The sequence below is a fragment of the Urocampus carinirostris genome, chromosome 4, assembly GCF_059441175.1.
Source record: "Urocampus carinirostris isolate Australia breed hairy pipefish chromosome 4, RoL_Ucar_1.0, whole genome shotgun sequence".
NCBI classification, from domain to species: domain Eukaryota; kingdom Metazoa; phylum Chordata; class Actinopteri; order Syngnathiformes; family Syngnathidae; genus Urocampus; species Urocampus carinirostris.
The window spans coordinates 20,452,569-20,471,378 of NC_142352.1; the positions used below are offsets into that span (position 1 = coordinate 20,452,569).

General features: G+C 37.7%; 2 protein-coding genes across 3 annotated transcripts in view; both read right to left on the reverse strand.

Annotated features, from left to right (window-relative positions):
* abcc12 (ATP binding cassette subfamily C member 12) overlaps nt 1-11,996 on the reverse strand; it is a 34,598-nt gene extending 22,602 nt beyond the window's left edge. Inside the window, exons 1-15 of the mRNA XM_088333872.1 lie at nt 11,511-11,996; nt 11,150-11,386; nt 9,604-9,777; nt 9,379-9,526; nt 7,886-8,034; nt 6,360-6,467; nt 5,983-6,288; nt 5,782-5,906; nt 4,175-4,247; nt 3,426-3,629; nt 1,030-1,164; nt 870-954; nt 453-503; nt 260-370; nt 4-107 (exon numbers count right to left, since the gene is read on the reverse strand). Coding sequence (XP_088189998.1) covers nt 4-107; nt 260-370; nt 453-503; nt 870-954; nt 1,030-1,164; nt 3,426-3,629; nt 4,175-4,247; nt 5,782-5,906; nt 5,983-6,288; nt 6,360-6,467; nt 7,886-8,034; nt 9,379-9,526; nt 9,604-9,777; nt 11,150-11,386; nt 11,511-11,534 — 2,034 coding nt within the window. The 5' untranslated portion in view covers nt 11,535-11,996. The remainder of the gene's footprint in view (nt 1-3; nt 108-259; nt 371-452; nt 504-869; nt 955-1,029; nt 1,165-3,425; nt 3,630-4,174; nt 4,248-5,781; nt 5,907-5,982; nt 6,289-6,359; nt 6,468-7,885; nt 8,035-9,378; nt 9,527-9,603; nt 9,778-11,149; nt 11,387-11,510) is intronic.
* Nucleotides 11,997-12,390: 394 nt separating this feature from the next.
* On the reverse strand, nt 12,391-18,114 carry LOC148367078 (ATP-binding cassette sub-family C member 12-like). 2 transcript variants are annotated; one of them, XM_088333874.1, is made up of 4 exons: nt 18,073-18,114; nt 12,858-12,944; nt 12,683-12,786; nt 12,391-12,599 (listed from the first exon to the last, which is right to left on the reverse strand). In XM_088333874.1, exons 2-4 carry the CDS (start codon nt 12,903-12,905, stop codon nt 12,413-12,415), a joined length of 339 nt encoding a protein of 112 aa, XP_088190000.1. In that variant the 5' UTR covers nt 12,906-12,944; nt 18,073-18,114; the 3' UTR covers nt 12,391-12,412. The 2 variants fall into 2 exon arrangements, with proteins under 2 accessions (XP_088190000.1, XP_088190001.1); XM_088333875.1 differs by lacking the exon at nt 18,073-18,114 and having other exon boundaries at nt 12,858-12,985.
* Nucleotides 18,115-18,810: the final 696 nt, after the last annotated feature.

The following is an 18,810-nucleotide window of genomic DNA, read 5'->3' on the forward strand; positions in this document are numbered from 1 at the left end:
TACCCCACTGCCTTGACCAAGCCAATGACTGAGCCACCAGTTGCAAAAGGCCGTGGAGCCGATCATCAGAAGCAAGTTGAGAAAGATGAGAAAAGTGATGATGTAACCTGAAGAAATGGACCACAAATATATGCATTGAGTCTCTGTGTGTAGTTATGTATGGATACATAGCAAAACTTCAGTCCAAATGGTGTCTAATAAAAAGCACAGAGAATAAAACGTATATGTGTGTTGTGTCGGTGTGGGGGAGATGTTCAACCTCCAGCTGCCTTGCAGTACTCTCCATAAATCTGCCAGGATACATTTCCCTCTGTGGAAGTCTCCTTGCTGACCAGATTGTCAACTTCAACTTCCGAAATGTTCCGGTACACTGTAATAGAAACGCTCAAATATATACATTTGAAATGTACCTAATTTGATTGAAAAACAAAACATGATAAAATGAGACTCACATTTTTGGCTGGATATATCACCCACATTGTCTTCAGTTTTTGTGTCAAACGCTGTGACAAAAATCATCCATCAGTAACTTGGCGAAACCGTAATACAAACTGAACAAATTTAAAAGCAGTGGTAGCTGTGACAAAAACATAAATAAAGAATATTGATATTAAAAATGTAGTAATCACAAAAGTACAATTGGAATCAGTGGCAGTAGCATTAAAAGTCAAGTAAGCCTTAACACGTTTGTTATTTATCACCAATTTATAACCTAGTTTTAAATAGTCCAAAACCATGTCTTAGGTAAAAGCATTAATTTGGTGCTATTTTGTGGCCAAAGCAATCTGTGGATGTGGGGAGATAGGTGGATGGCAGCCATTAAAAAATAGGAAAAGTAACAACAGTACAGTATTAGTTATTGTAGTAACCAAGGTTGACGATTCCGCTTTCTGCCCGTACTGTCAGCTCAGCTTCAATTGCCTTCACGGGCAGAACTTCCTCTTCTTTTTCGGTCTGAACACAACAAACTTTGAGTGACGCTTCAATCTTACATAAATAAAGGATGAAAAAAAGAAAGACAAGTCTAACTTGGGCCTGCACTGCCTGGTAGCTGTTTATGAGCTGCGCATAACGTCCGTTGGCGCTCATTAGTGCCTTATGGTTCCCTAACTCCTGGACCTCGCCGTTCTCCAGAACCAAAATGTTGTCACAGAACTCCAGGTACTGTTGGAGAAAAACAATTATCTCAAAGTAGCACAATTTTGACTAACAGAACAATCTATTAGTCTTTGCTGAGTTATACTACAGGGATTAATAGGTGTCAAGGGCTCGGGGGCCAGCACTAGGGATGTGATTATGCAAATAGATGTTGTTTCAAGATTTAACTTTTGGCATGGTCATCCTGGAAGGGGGATTACCTCATGTGTGGTCCCTTCTCTAGGTTTCTTCATTTTCCTAGTATTGAGGTTTTGAGTTTTTCCTTGCCCTCATGTAGGTTTTAGATCAGGGGATGGTGTAATAATAGTCTGTGGTTTGCAACAATCTGTGGTCTGTGCATCCCTTTGAGACTCTTTGTGATTAAGGGCTATAGTATAGCCGCTATACAAATAAACATGACATGACATGACATTAAATAAAGGCTGATTTCATTTATCTCACTCACCAAAATCATGGAGTACTGTGCTATTGGTGTGCTCTATTTCTGTGTCCTGTTTATATGTTGTGCTTGTACGTGGCTTGCCAGAAGAATGAATGTACGCTATAAGTGGATGGATGGATATACCTGTGACATCCTCCGGAGGGATACAACTGTGGCACATTCCGTCATGTGGCAAAAGACTACAATGGAAATGTTCTGGAGAAATCCACCAATAAACATGAGGCTTTTCTTAGTGCATAAACTGTAGTGTGCGTGCATCATCTGTCTTTGTATTGCAAGTTCAGAATACTTTGCGGCATCAAATATCCTGGATGAGGTAAACTGCGTCTGCAAATACATTAATTGTGTAATGCTACGGTATATATCAGGGTTCACCTTTTTCATGGCCAAATTCAAGCACTTTTTAAGGACTTTAAAGCCAATTTTCCCAATTTCTACAGTTACATGAAAAGAAGAAATCCGGTGAGAATCATATATTTTGCAGAGCCACGGATACATCTGCGATTTACATAAGCGAGTTGTAATCTCGCGTGTGCATTCATCAGGACATAACATTTTTAGATTTTGAGTAAATCGCAAATATGTTTGTGGATCTAAACAACACAAGTGTAAATATCTTTACGAGAATATCTCCCCAAAAAGGTGTTTGGTAAAAATAACATAATAAATGTCAATAACTGATATGTAATCCTTCCATCAATACACATTTCATAGTGCCCTGTTTAGGTGTAGCATGTTATGGCAACGTGAAGCAACCAGAGAGCAGTGTCGGTGTCATTTTTTAGCTGTCTGTCTGTCTATCTATCTATCTATCTATCTATCTATCTATCTGTCTGTCTATCTATCTATCTATCTATCTATCTATCTATCTATCTATCTATCTATCTATCTATCTATCTATCTATCTATCTATCTATCTATCTATCTATCTATCTATCTATCTATCTATCTATCTATCTATCTATCTATCTATCTATCTATCTATCTATCTATCTACCCTGGTCATATCCCTCGAGAGGGGTGACCGACAGCAAGACAAACACATACAAAAAGCAAAGAAAATAAAAAGGGAAAAAGTAGCAAAAAAACCACACAACATTTTTTGGACCATGGCCAACCCAAATGCTGAAACACCCACAAGTTAAGCACCTCGGCACCCAAGTTGGTCATGCTTTCGTCCCTCCAGATGAAACAGGACACAAGAAGGCGGCCATGTCACTCAGGTCAGGGTGACACAACACACTCTTCTGTTCAACAGCAGGGCCCGACAGCTTTAACTGGTTAATTAAAATTCAAGAATTTTCAAGGGTTTCAAACACCCATACAAACCCTGATCTATGGTTCCTACTTAGGTCAAGTCAAGTTTGTTTGTATGGCCCGTAATCTCAAGGAGTCGCAAAGGGCTGCACAGACCACTGCAATTTTCAGACTATTATTACACCATTTGGTCTAAAACCTACATGAGGCCAACGAAAAACTCAAAAATATTAGCATGAGGAAAATGAAGAAACCTTGAGAAGGGACCGCACATGAGGTAATCCCCCTTCCAGGATAACCAGGCTGCAATGGATGTTGCATTAACAAACAATGCAATTAAAACATAAACATAAAATAACTAAAGTATAATATAACACAAACAAAATTAACCCGATGCATGTTTTTGAAATGTGGGAGGAAACCGAAGTGCCCAGAAGAAACCCACGCAAGCACAGGGAGAATGACCCATGACCTCAGAAATGTTCTGCTGACATGCTAACCAATCAGCTGCCGTAGCCCCTTTTGTTTATATGTATTTCAATATTAGGCAACAATACTGTGAAAATACCTGTAGCTGGTGCGTGACCAGGATTACAGACTTTCCCCGCAGCTGGCGCTTGATGCACTTCTCAAAGATGTGTTTGCCAACATGGACATCCACAGCCGACAGTGGGTCATCTAGGAGGAAGATGTCCTTGTTGGAATAGACAGCCCGGGCCAGGCTGACTCTCTGCTTCTGGCCGCCTGACAGGTTCAGGCCACGCTCTCCAATCTGAGCAAATCCATTACAAGCATTCAAGTTTTAAAGTAAAGTGATGGAAATGCATAAAAACCAAATAATTCAAGTGAGAATCAATCATAAATTAAACTGTGTTTAACTGTGTTTATCTTATTTTTATTGCCATGCATTGCCTCAACTCACCTTGAGTTAATCTTGTATTTTTATCTTTTTTAATATTCGTAATATTCTTTTATGTATGCTGTACATGTATATTGCTTCTTGTTTTTATTACGCTGGCACCTGTGTGGACAGCAAAGTAAGAATTTCATTGTGCAGGGAATTGTGGTTCTTTACTGTCCATATGACAATCAACAATTTGAATCTTGAATGAAAATCAGTATTTAGTCTCGATAACAGAAATCAAATCAACCACACAATAGGAGTCAAATAAATTGCTAAAAAATTACGCAAACATTAAAATTCTGTAAAAATCAAGAATGACACAAGAAATCATCAATAGAGATCTGAATATTTTTTGTATAAATCAACAGTTGTAACAAAATATAAGTAGACTTAAAAACAATTGTAGAACATACCACTGTTTGATCAGCATGTGGAAGTATCTTCAGGTCAGGTCTTAGGCTGCACACATCCAAAACATTTTCGTATCTGCAAACACACACAAAAAAAAACAATTAAAATAGAATTTAACAAACTGTAGACTTTTAGGAGTCAGGGTGAAAAGAAAAACAAAATAAAATTTATTTTATTAATGAAACTTCCAATGAAACCAAGTCGCCATTGCTGGTGTGTTGTGCCACCTACTGTTTGCATCAGTTTTTTCCAGCAATATAGTATATATATATATATATATATATATATATATATATATATATATATATATATATACAGACATGGGGACTTGAGACTTAGTGACTTGGACTCGAGTCGACTCGAGTCGCTGTTTTTATGACTTGTGACTTGACTTGGACTTGGCAATCTAAGACTCGGGACTTGACTTGTGACTTGACTTGCCCAAGAAAAAAATACTTGGGACTTACTTGGGACTTGAAGGTGAAGACTTGAGACTTACTTGAGACTTGCACATGTGTGACTTGGTCCCATGTCTGTATATATATATATATATATATATAAATATATATATATATATATATATATATATATATATATATATATATATATATATATAATACATTTTAAAAGTACGTTCAACCAGTTTGCAGAGGATGGTAATCAACACTCCAGTTTCAACAATAAACACAAATAATTTGTTTACAGCAATTGAACTCATAAACATTCCCATTTTTAGGGTAGTTCCATGTGTCATTCTTTATTTTTGTTCCAATAATAGCAAGATAAGTCGTAGTAATTATAACATGTTTTTGTTGAAGTAACAGTGGATCAGGGTTGGGTAGGGTTACTTTAATTGGATTACTTTCAATTACTTTTGGATTACTCCAAAACCAAATATGCTAATAAAAGACAAAATAAACTAAATATGAATAAAATTACGACTCACAACACGTGGTAAGCTTTCTCTCCTGGCTTTGATCTCTTTGATCTCTGGCAAAACTAACATAAAATGCGACAGAAACAAAATGAAAATAAATCCAAACAGCTTGCCAACATCATTTTTTCCGTTCCATGTATTCCGTTACTCCCCAAGCCTGCACAAAATTTAGTAATTTTATTCATGTTTAGTTTCTTTTGTCTTTTATTAGCATATTTGGTATTGGAGTAATCCAAAAGTAATTGAAAGTAATCCAGTTAAAGTAACCCTACCCAACCCTGCAGTGGATGTTAAGGTAGGAACAGTAAAAATAAATAGTAGTAGTATACTTAGCTTTTATAATGCATTAATAATAGTAAATTGACGTAACTTTAATGAAAATACTGTAGTACGAGAAAGAGTAAAAGTAATACGGATATTGTCCGGGTTAGTTTTGGCCTTGGACGAACAATAACAAACGACAAGAGTAAAAAGTAGCAACACAGTCATGATAGTACTTTGATTGGAGAAGTATTGTTACTAATAATCTGACCAGTATACCAGTTTGAATTGCTATACTAGGGATAGTACTCATAGTCAATAATAATATCTGATCACAGTAATTGTTTTAGATTATTTTTTAAGGATTGTATTTTATTTGTGGCAAGTTTTTTCATGGTGTGAATGGATTACTTGTCCATGTCCAAAGGTCTCCCCATCAGAATGTTCTCCTGAACAGTCCCATGGAAGATCCACGCCTGCTGAGGAACATACGCAAATGCCCCATTGGCCGAGACAGCGCCCTGAAGGAGGTGCATCTAAAAACACCAAAAACAAGTGTTGTACATTAGAGAACAGTGCCTTTGCAGAAGTAACGGGGGTTTTTCAACTCACCTGCTCCAAAATGCTACAAATCAGCGAGCTTTTCCCACTTCCCACATTTCCACAGACACCCAGCAACTGTCCCTTTGGAAGTGAAAAGGAAATGTTCCTCAAAGTGGGAAGATTATCCAAATGTTCCTCCTCCTTGAGTCCAGTTTCTCCATTGACCATCGCTTCATTGACCACACCAGACAAGGGAGCATCACTGGGGTTGTCTGGTTTGTTCCAAGAAAGGGTAGCGTTTATCATCTCTATAGCAAAGTCGCTTGTTTCTTTTTGTACCAGATAGGAATCTGGATTCTGGATCAGTAGTAATTTCTGGAGGTAAAAATGGACAATTGTAAGGACTGACCTGAAACCTGAAAACCACTGCAAGATGAGTTTACTACCTTGAGACGTCCAACACATATGTTTCCTTCAGCCAGAGCCTTCACAGATAACGGTAATAGAGCAAGGCAGAAGCGCAAGGAGTTAAAAATGGCGATGGTGCTAAAAGCCTAGTGATGACATGAAAAAACAACAAAAAACAAATGTAATTAGCAACTTCAGCATCAATGGGCATGTTTTAATGCAAGCAATAATCCGAGTGGAAACATAATATTGCCAGTACTTTGATTATATAAAGCAAATGCAATTAAGGTCTTAGTCCATGTGAAAATAGTCCGATTTACATGGTTGGGTTAGTCCTTTCGTTATCTGATTACTCCAGCATTTATATGCATCCGAGTACTGTAATCTGTTTTCTTGTGTTCAGTTTTCCTCATCGTGGATATCCTTATGCCCCAAAGCACTGTGGGACTGGTAGTACAGAGACGAAATATACACGTAAACTCTGGTTTACTCGATAAAAAAACTCATGTGTATTGGTTGATTTATCCCGGACATTTCCATTTTATTTTTAGTCACATAGTGAAAATGCCACAGGTGTACCAGCATACTGGAGTGCGGAGGAGAAAAGCAGTTAAATTTAGTGAGCGACATGTTAAAGTTAAATGGGGACACATCTATTTGAGTAATGATGTAACTCAATAAATTTGTTCAAACCAAAAAAAAAAAAAAAAAAACTCCCGCATCGCCCTTTGCAAACACTACCTAAGTAATTCTTTTGTAAACGATACATTAGCTCTAGAAATTCAAATATTCCGTTTCAAATTGGATTATTGCCAACATGTAAAACTAATGTGTGGAGCTTCGAACCGCTTGATAGATATTTTATTCATGTCATTAATTTTTACGTAGGTTACTTTTGTCAAACACAGTCGTTAGACTTTGACCAATCGTATCAGCAGGTGCATTGAAAATAACTTTTTTTCATGGTTTCTTGACAACAACACAAAGGGAAGCCTCATTTAGTGACTATTTGTCGTAACTGCTCGTAAATAAGGAACAGAAATCATTAGACATTCTCTCAAGTCAAGTCAAGTCATTCTTGTTTGTATAGCCCTTAATCACAAAGAGTCTCAAAGGGCTGCACAGACCACATATTGTTGCAAACCACAGACTATTACACCATTCCCTGATCTAAAACACACATGAGGGCAAGGAGAAATTCAAAAACCTCAACATGAGGATACTAAGAAAACCTTGAGAAGGGACCACATATGAGGTAATCCCCCTTACAGGATGAACAGGCTGCAACAGATGTTGCAAAAACAAACAATACCCAGATATTGTCAACATTAAATATAGGTCATTCATAAGCTATATAATATTTAAAAAAAAACATGGGACCAGCCTAACCCCCTTCCTAAACATCACACCGGATTTTTCTATTCAATTGAAAAACACATTTCTACTGCTGATTTAAGTTTCGTTGTTTACTTTCCATAATTACGTTCATATAAAAAACACTAACAGTGTCACTGGTCATGCTGTTGGTTACTTTTGATTTCATTTGTGATTAACATGTACTTACTTCAGTAATGCCAAGCTTCCGGCCTAACAAAGTGTGCAGCATAAAAGTGGCCACAGTGGAAATGGTAGGCAAAATGCTCGTGATGCTGGTGGTGGCGTTCTGGATGTAACTTGACATGCGTAGATGTTTTTTTTCTGTCTTCCTTAACTCTAGGAAGACACAAACCAAAAAAAAAAAGAAATTAAAGAAAAAGAAACTCTTTTAAGGGATGTGTCACTAAAGGCTCCAAAAAAGTGATGAAGACATGGTTTTACCCTACATTGCGTTTTGTCCTTGAGCGTTTCTCTATCACACGACACCATATGTTTTTCAATACATGTTATTTTATAATCTTTACCACGTGGTTTTGTTGAACACAAAATATAAGTACAAAGTAATGTGTGATTTTCCCTGATTAATTTCATTTTGCTGCAAAACTGAAATGGTTAATTGTGCTTTTTTCATAATTCATTGTTTTTTATTTTGATATCATTGCAATTCTTGAACCTGATCTTGTATTAGGGTCGCTACTGATCTGTTTTGGATTTGAAATGCTTTAAAAAAACACAAACCTTTGTTTAGTGTATCAAGGATTCCTGACTTTGTCAGGAATGTCTATTTCGATAAAAGAAAGTACAAAAAAAATGTTTTACGACAAAAAAAAATACTCTCATTGAAATTGTTACATTTGTATTGTTCATGTCAGTTTGGACCCAGCTATAAAAACAAGATTATTAAACAATAACTACAGCCAAAACTGAAATCATTAGTAGACTGGACATATTGTACATCAACTGTAAGTGATATTTCATAAAAAAAGACACTAAAAGTGTCACTTTTATTCCATGCATGCATCTTAACATACTTGCATACACATGCAATTCCTTGCACACTGAGACTTTTACTCTAATGTTGTTTTTATTTGTTTTGGAACAAGGTACCAAACTTCTTTCTACTTGGCTGTTGTTTTGTGTGGTCACACAAATTGATGTTTTTAAATCGATTTGTTTTGCTTTTTTTGTATTTGTGTTCAATTTCTGTTGCTGAAAAAAATATTTTTAGCCTCGCTCTTAAATTAATATCTATGGGTCCAAATCTAGCCTGACAATATAGATTGTATTATAGTTATTATTAAAAAATGAAAGAAACAATAATGAAAATATTTTAGCAGATATTTTGTAATATCCTCAGTAATAGTCAGGTGACAAAAGAACATTATATTTATTTGCATACATTTTCTGAAGTTCATTTTTAACAATTCTCAAACTTCAAGTTGGTTAGGTAGGTTGGGGTATACTGGCAGAGAAAGGGCCCAGGGACCCACAACAAAAATACAAAAATCAATATTTTCATGGTTAAGGAAGCCAAATGAGATAATCAAGAGATGAGGAAAAAAACAATTGGATGATTGTTATAGTGTATTGTACAGATCATTTAAGACATAGGTCGCCACTGACCAGCTAACATGGGGCGTGTTACATGAAAACTAACAGAAGGGGAAGGTTGAAACGTACCAGCAATTTTCTTCTCAAAAGACTCTTCCCAGGCATACATTTTGATGAGCTTGATACTGCTCAGGATCTCATGCATGGTGCGAACACGACTGTCCGTGATCAAGGTGGTTTTGTGCCGGAACTTGTTGATGAGCCTGGCCAAAAAAGCCTGAACCCAGGGTAAAGACAATGAGCATGTGACGACTTGTAAGGAAAAAAAAATGACGACGGGACAGTTTTCCTGACCTGTGTAGGGAGGAAAACTAAGTAGGTGCCGACACCCATCAGCGCCGTGACACCCAGAATGTAGCAAGCGTAGACGATGCAAAGAAAAAACAGGACTGGGGCCGATATTAGGTAAGTGCTGAAAACTGCAGCGTCAAAGAGCTTGTGACCGTCGTTATTCAGGATGTTAATGAGCTACAAAGAGAGAGACGACTATGTTTAACAAGACAAGAAACGTTTTAAAAGGGAAGACTTCACCAATTTTCTGATTCAAACTTTATTGAGACACATTTTAGACCAAAGAAATACTTGGCACTTAAGGTTTGACAGCACTTTCTGACAGAGCAAGATGAACAAATGCATTACAGTAATCTCTCGGTTATCGCGGTTAATGGGGACCAAAACCACCCGCGAAAAGTGAAAATCCGCGAAGTAGCGACGCCCATTCAAAAATGCTTAAGAAAAAATTATTATTATAATTTTTTACAATTATTTTTTTTTTTTTTTTTTTTAGACCCGCGAAGCTCTGAACCCGCGAACGTGGAACCGCGAAGTAGCGAGGTCCCACTGTATCCTTGTTTTGCAATGAACTAATGAGCCCTAGACAAAATAAAGCTCCCTAAAATGAGATTAGATATGACAAATGCACTCAACACAAACATTTAGGGTCGTGGGAACAAAACGTTTTGCGTGGTAAACTTTACTCTGGGTGGCCTGTTCAATTTTTGAAATCGCTTCGGATAAATGTCAAGTACGGGTGAGCAATATGGCAAAACTACCATATAATGATTTTTTTCTTAAAGGGACACTGTGTAATATTTGACCCGGCAGATGTGTTTTTGTGTAGTGCAGCCAAAAATGAGTGCCACAATGAACAAGCAAGAATACAAACTAGGAAGACTCAAACTGACCAAGTGCACCTTATTTTATTTATTATTTGTTTTCATTTTTTCCCCAGCTTTTCACAAGGTTTTTACTTCCTCTAGGTGAGCCTAATTTTATGTAAAATAAATACGTATCTCTTGACCTACAAGTAATTTAAAACATGCACGTTTATATGCTAGTTCATGTATTTTCTCTTATTATCTAAATCATTATTGCTTTTTTGAATGGATGAAGTTTATTTTACTGCTAGGAGGGGCCACATAATACACAATGCTCCTTTAGGCAAACTAGAACACCTTTTTTATTTTCATAGATTATCAAAAAATATAGCCTTGCTTATAAGTGAAATTGGGAAGGTTTTTACATGTTATATGTTCCTGTTTCAAAAGCGGCTGCAATAAAGCCTGGTTTGTGAGTGGCAACAGGAACTAATGCTAGCAGCCACATCGGCGACTGTTAACGTTGGATGCGACAGCCTTTTTAGATCATGATCCCATTTAAGTAAACTAACAAGTCAATTAACAACCTTAACATCAAGCCTAAGAGCTACATATTTTGTTCTAGTATAGAAAAAAAGACAAAAAGTTAGCAAAAATTAGTTTCATAAAAAATTGGCATTGTTCTGTCATATTAAGCTAGATGGTTTTTTTTTCTGGAACACCACAAGAAGCTGAAAAAATACCTCTCCAAAGGAAAGGCCGCTGTGCACTCGCAGTGAGATGACCTTCTGGTAAGCCATGGTGCTGAATGCCCCCTTTATCCGTGTAGCAGTGCGAATGTTGATAGCCCACATCAGTGACATGAAGAAGGCCTTGAAGAACTCAGAGGTGAACAGAGCAAAGCAGAGGCCGACGCCACGTGTCAGAGTTGACTTGGAAGGGTCGTCTATATAACTCAGAAGCAGGTTCACCAGAATAGCCTGGGAGAGGTTGAAAATTGTTCTAAGAAGAAGTAAACTGACACCAAAAAACACTAGTCCTGGAGCAGTGATTGGCACTGGCTTCAAGATCTTTTGGGAGGTTTATGAAGTAGAGTTGACTAACCGGACCCATGAAGGCTGACAACATTGCGAGAAGGCCAATTATGATGGAGAGAATAAGCCTGGTTCTTACAAAACGAAAAATAGTTCGGACCAAAGATGACTTTTCCAGGCCTGACTTTGCTACTTCCTCCTCCCAGAGTCTTTTCAGTCTGAAGGGGAATGACAGCACTTGTTATTCTGGAATTGTCCGTACATTTGTCTACCAGACACAACAGTGTCCATCCATCCATCTGTCTATTTATTGATTCATCCAATGTACCAACCATCTGTCTGTGCATCCATCCACCCAATGAGCACCCATTTTTTTAACAATACTCATCCATCCATCCCAACCACTATCTCCCTACGAAACTAATGCGAACCCAAACAATTCCACCAAAACTCATAATCCATCCAAGAAAACAAATGCCCCGCTCCATTTCCATTAAACCCAAACATCTAACAATCCATTATTTCATCCATCAAGCAAAACCAATGGCAAAACCTCTCAATCCATACATACTACCCATCTAACGAACATCCAAAACAACTAATGGCCACCCTCCCATTGCTCCCAAGCTCATTCATCCCTCCATCCATCCATTCATCCATCCATCTCACCCACCCATCCATCCAAAGACCACTCAATACATTCAAAGGCCACCTACCCATATTCACTTAACCAATTAATCCATCTAGACATACCTCTATCTATCAATCAATTTTACCAGACGATCCAACACACACACAAAAAACAAAAACAAAGGCAACCTAACCATTTCTACCAAACTCATTCATCCATTCATCACTTTTTATGTCTCGGCTGGGTGTGTCCCTTTTGAATGATCATCCAAGAGGTGTTCTCGAATTAAAAGTAACATTTTCCACATGATAGAGGAATATTAGAGTTGGCTTATTTAACATTCAACAGAAATGATCAACTTCACAAGGAACATTTTTGGACCTATCTGCGCTTCTACCAGCCTCATCCAAAGGTGATAGTTTGAGATTACTCGGGTCCAGCCTGTTCCTGAACACGTCCCACATCATTGAGGTTATCCATGAGAAAGAGGCGAAGGACAGGAACCCAGCGTCGTCTAACGGGTTGGACCTTAATAGTAGAAGCCAACAGACATTGTGATAAGAGTGAAACTTTTGAAAAGAAAATAACACTGCTGATCAAAGTGCACTGACTTTGACGAGCTCCGTTGGAAAGGATTGAAGGACTGAACACTCTTCTTGTACTTCTTAAACAGTGACGGAGAAGTTTTGTTGCCAACATTGTTGTTTCCATTGATCTAAAAGTCAAAATAATACAGAGGTTGTTTATAAAAGGAAAGGAAGATAAATGTATTTGTCGTAAGCTCACATAAAAGGCTTGTTTTTTTTCCTCTGGATCGGAATCTTCTTCCTTCATCTCGTCCTGCAGTTAAGATGCCTACAATTGACCACTTCTCTTAAGTGGAAGAAAAAATTGAGGAGATAAAAGATAACAAGAATGTTTATAGAGGCAGGCAGTCAAAATTAAAGACATTTATTTCAGTGTGTGTGCTACACTTAAAAGATAAGGAATAATTGAACAAAGTGAAAAACAAACAAACCACCACACCAAAAAATTAAAGTAGAACTAAGATCTGCTAATGTCATTGCATTATTTTAATTGCACTGTTTTCTGATACAGCCTTCAAGCACTGCCCTGGAAATTTTGCCTTTCCTGATTTTCCTGTTTTAACTTATTTTATTTGTCTAATCTTGTTGTAAACAATGTTCACTACATTGTTATTAATGGCAATTAAAAAAAAGACAATTCTAATTCTAATGTATGTGGAGTATATCTCTGTTGCAAAACGTACAATGTAAAATTTATGCAACTGGGTAATTTAAATAGATTATTTAAACAGATTAGCCCCAAAAAAACAACTCCTGATACCAACTCCTGCTTCTGTCTTTAGGAGAATGGCAGAAAGAAAAAAGAGGGTTGGATGAAATGGTCCTTATGTTCACTCTTTCATAAATCTCCAAACTGAAAGTTTGACTACTAGTGCAAACTAGTGGAGGTTAATCAAACACTCAGGTAAGTGGTCGACTCTCTTAAACAATATGCTCAGAACACCATTTTGACCGGGGCAGCACGGCGGAGCAGTGTTAGCGCGTGTGCGGCACAGTTCTAAGGTCTTGGAACATCCTGTGTGGGTTCAAATCCAGCTACCGGACATCCTGTGCGGAGTTTGTATGTTCTCCCCGTGCCTGCGTGGGTTTCCCCCGGTCACTCCGGTTCCCTCCCACATTCCAAAGACATGCATTTCAGGTGGATTGGCCGGTCCAAATTGTCCCTAGGTGTGAATGAGCGAGCGAGTTGTCTGTCCCTGTGTGCCCTGCGATTGGCTGGCAACCAGTTCAGGGTGTCCCCTGCCCACTGCTTGCTGGGATGGGCTCTAGCACCCCCGCGACCCTACTGAGATTAAGCAGTGCAGCTAATGAGATGAGATGAGACCATTTTGACCAGAAATGAATTATAAAAGGAACGCTCACAAATTTCATTCTGCCATTTTCAGCTTCCAGTATTTATCGTGCAACGACATAAACCTCAAAGTGACACGGAAAACCTCACAGTCATCAAAATCTGCTATTCTGCCCAGTTTGGAGAGCACTGCCAGCTCGCATTACCACAGCAAAATCCATTCATCCATTATCTGCACCATTTATTCTCAGTAGGGTTGCGGGGGTGCCAGAGCCCATTCCAGCAATCTTTGGTCAGTGGGCAGGGGACACCCTGCCAGTCGCAGGGCACACAGAGATAGACAATTCACTTGCTCATTCACACCTAGGGACATTTTGGAACGGCCAATTAACATGACAAGAATGTTTTTGGAATGTGGGAAAAAAACGGAGTGCCTGGAGGAAACCCACGCAAGCACGGGGAACACATGCAAACTCCGCACGAAAAGGCTGCTAGCTGGATTCAATCCCATGATCTCATAACTGTGCGGCGGGCGCGTTAACCACTCACCCACCGTGCTGCCCTTAATGAAATCTAAATTGCTCGAAATGCAATTACAAAGCATGAGATGAAAACGTCCACTGTTTTTGTAGGGCCTGGTGGCTCTTCCGCTGTTTTGTTCCACCAAAAAGCCAAGATCCATTATCCCCGATCGCATATTGCCGCAAGCATGAACTTTTGTTGGGATGTGGGCCAGAACGAATGAAAATTAAATGAAATGCACAGATGTGTCCGCGATCCATTATCGGCAATCGGCTATTGCTGAGAGTGTTAAGTGAGAGAACAAAATATTATTCACGCCTAGCGGCCTTTGCCATTCTCTTCACCAAAAAAGAACAGAACCAGTGGATGATTATTGCTGCAAATGCATTTTAAAATGGGAAAGGGGGAGGCGTTTACCTAGTGAATTTTTGGATATCGCGGGGGGTTCTGGTCCCCATTAACTGCTATAAACAGATTACTGTACAGTATCTGGGTTTTGCCATGCTTAAACAAAGTTTACCGATCTTTTTCTGTGCTATGATATAGCGAGTATCAACTCGCATTTGCAGGGCATAATCCTTATGTCAGGACCAGAACGAAGACAGGACCCACTTGAGTTACGTTTCTCTCAGTTTTATTGGGAAGAAAGGAAATGATTGCACACGCAATGCAGGTTGCTCTGAACGCGTGGCACTTCCGTGGCGAGCGATGGCGGTGTCGGGAACGGATAAAATGGGTCAGTAGCTGGTCAAGATCAAAAAACGGGTCGAAGCCGGGAAACAGACGAGAGCAAAAACAGGAGTGAGTAAGGGTCGAAAAGCTTGCCTGGAGCAAACTGAGGTTCACAGACAGAATGACAACCGGTGACAGATAGACGTGGGTTCAAATAGTGACAGGGAGCCAATCAGAGTCCGAGGCAGTTGCGCCAAATGAGCGGGCACAAGTGCGTCGCATCAGTCATCATGACACCATATGCTGTTATGGACTGTAATTGACCCTGTTATACTTTTTTTCTTATCATTTTTTTGCCAAGCCAAAGGCCCATAGTCCACTAAAACATGGACTAGCAGGCTTAGAAACAGTTTCTTCCCCAGGGCCGTCTCTAGTCAAGTCAAGACAAGTCATGTTTATTTGTATCCCTGATAGCATATGAATATTTTATGTTGATAATATATGTCTCTACCCTAAACAAGCGCCCAAAAAAGTAAAATAAATGTATGTCTAGCCTTTGGATAGGATAACCGAGTATTTTGATTTGATTTCTTGACTATTTTTGGAAATATGTTGCTGCCAATGTCATTGCACTATTGTTTTGAAGCACTTGTAACTAAGGCCCTTTCCAGCACTACCTTGTAAATATTGCCCATTTCCCTAACCGTTTTTTATGATAATTGTTAAGTGTTCATTACATGTTTATCCCGGAGTTTCAAGTCAAAACTCGTTGTTAACAATGCCCACTACATAGTTATCAATGACAAAAAAGACAATTCTAATTCAAAATTTCTCAGCCTCTTGTTGAACTTTCTTGACCATCTATGATGTCCGTTTTAAGTTGCCAGATAAGCACCCGTTGCGAAACCTTCTTGCAATTGACACTTTGTTGACTCGTTTCTAGATACTCAATGCAAATGCTCAGGGCTATATGCTGTAATTATTGACAAATAGAGCTTTGTCAATAGAGCCATCCCTCCCTGTTGCGAGTTTACTCAAGACTATATCAGGTAGTTTATTACAAACATGCTTAGTAGCTAAAATTCCAGGTCAGGCACACCTTGCCTGTGAGCTATGGAGGGAAAACATTTTGAGAAAATGATCTTTTGCCACACAACTTCAATACTTCTCATTTATCGTCTCAAAATTACAAATGTATTTAAGCTGTATTAGTCTCCAACTTGACTCAAAGGGAAAATGTGTATCATTTGACCACTAGATGTCGTTGTATTGTGTAGCGCAACTGAAACAGGTGTTAAAAAGCAGAGGGGAGAATACAAACTACGGAGACGTAAAGTGACCAAAACGCATATTTTTTGTTCTCATTCTTATTGCCCAGCCCTTTTCCAGGTTTTTGGTTTCCGGGCACCCAAAGCAGTAATATGGCAGACAATATTGTCAGCTCCTTCTAGGTGATGCTCATGTTTGTAAAATAAAAACAAATTTCTCAATGCGCGAGCATTTTGAAAAGTGCACATTTAGATTACAGTTCACACATTTTTGCTTATAATTTAAATCATTCTTGTGTTTATTTTAACAAATGAAATGTGTTAAACCCTTAGGAAGTGTTAAATAATACACACTGCTTGTTGTTTGTGTGACTGGCCTTTTCATAACATTAACCATTAGTTTTGGTACAAAATATGTACAAATTATAATGGTAAACAAATGAAGAAAATCGATAGAATGAGACTTGATGTACTGTACTGTAATTCTTAAAATTACTTTCAAAATAAAATGCAAATGATTAATGATGATTTTTTTCTAAAAGTGTCCTGAACTTTAAAAAAAAACTATTAGCTAGGATATGCACTTTCCATTGAATACATGATCAGCAATGATGATGGTGGAAAAAGCCACTATTTCTAATTGACTTAATGAGCTATATTTAAATCCAAGATCTGAAGAGAAGCGTGTATGGTGTGATATCATAATTATTACTATTATTATTATTTATGTGAATGTTTTGTTTTACTTTTTGTATCACTCTAAATATAAAAGAAATAGGGTTTATTATCATTATCCCTATTGTCTTGTAATATGAACCTGTGTAAATATGTATATTCGTGAGGTATTTGTTATATGTAAATACACAGAAAATCTAACTATGAGACACAGCTATGAAGGAAGTCGAAAGGGTAGGACTAAATAAGCATAAGCTTCTTCTTATTTCTTTTCGGAGATGTGACGTAAACATCGTCTTTGTTTTATCTTTCTCATGTTCAAAAGAAAGTTTCATTTATTCATTCATATTAACGGATATACAGACGGTCCCCTACTTACGACCATTCGACTTACGAAAAACTGTAGAGACGAACATTTTTTTCAGGATGTCAAAAAATTTCTGGACATGGCTGTAAGTGAGATTTTGTATTGTGTGCACCTTTTTCCGAGAACAAGACATTACTGTAGTGCTTCTTTCTGCGGTGTGGCACTGTGAGTGGTCACCCAGCTATTGAGAAAATGGTTGGATCACTTTTTTTCAGCTATTATTTACCACAGAGAAGGAAGTCGCCTCACTCTTGAAGCTCATCTTCCAAAAGTAAGTTAAACTTAACTTTATTTATCTTTATAGAGCATATTATTTTATAAAATGTTTATTTTTAAGTACAAAACAGTACAGGGTACTTATACAAGTCTTAAACATACTTATATAAACCTTAAAGATACAAAATATAACATTGACGAACAAATTCAACTTACCAACGATCGTCTCTCGTTCGTAAGTAGAGCAGCGCCTGTATTCGTATTTTGTGACCGATTACATATTTCAACAGGTAACTTTTAACTGTATCTGATTGCATTTTTAAAGTAACCCGCTCAACCCTGTAGGCTAAAAAAATATAAATAAACAAATGATAACAGTCTAAAAGTCCTGTATTTGACTTACCTGCATATGGTTGAAGGGCGAGGAGGAGAGCGTCTGGTGGAATCCCATGTGAATCCCAAATGAAGAATACGGCAGCATTTATTTTCCGTTGTTGCGAAAGACGCCTCAAAGGTTAAAATGACTAGAGGGCAGCACGTGAACATTTACAAGCAACGATTTCTCTTTCACACTAAGACTCAGAAAGAGGCATGCATGCACACAACCTGATGATAACACTCGAAATAAAATATTTTATTGTCTGGACATTGACCAAAAACAAAGGAATGAATTTTCCTATTTGTGTTACAATTTCTATTACACTTTTCATCTGATTGATATACTTTTAGAATTATTTTAATGAAAATACTAAAATATTTTTCGTCATATGTCTATTTATTTTTGCATTGAAACACTTTTTTCTTTTGAATTTCCTCTCTTGAAAATAACATTTTGCCACTAAGTCCTACTTTTTTTTTTTTTTTTACATATTTATGAGTCATTCAAAAAACGCATTAACATGTTTTCCTTGCACGCAAGCACAGAATGTGTTTTATATTCAACATGAACTTTTATGACACCGACTTTTATCGTTATTCCATCCTTATTTTCCCAGAAATATTTATTTTTTTCCAATGTATTCTTTATTTAACCGACCTGCCAATTTTAATTCATAGTTGTATCATTTTATCGATAAAAGTATACTTTTTTTCCCAAAAATGCTGTGTATGAATTGTTTACTAAATTTATATTGTCAAGTGA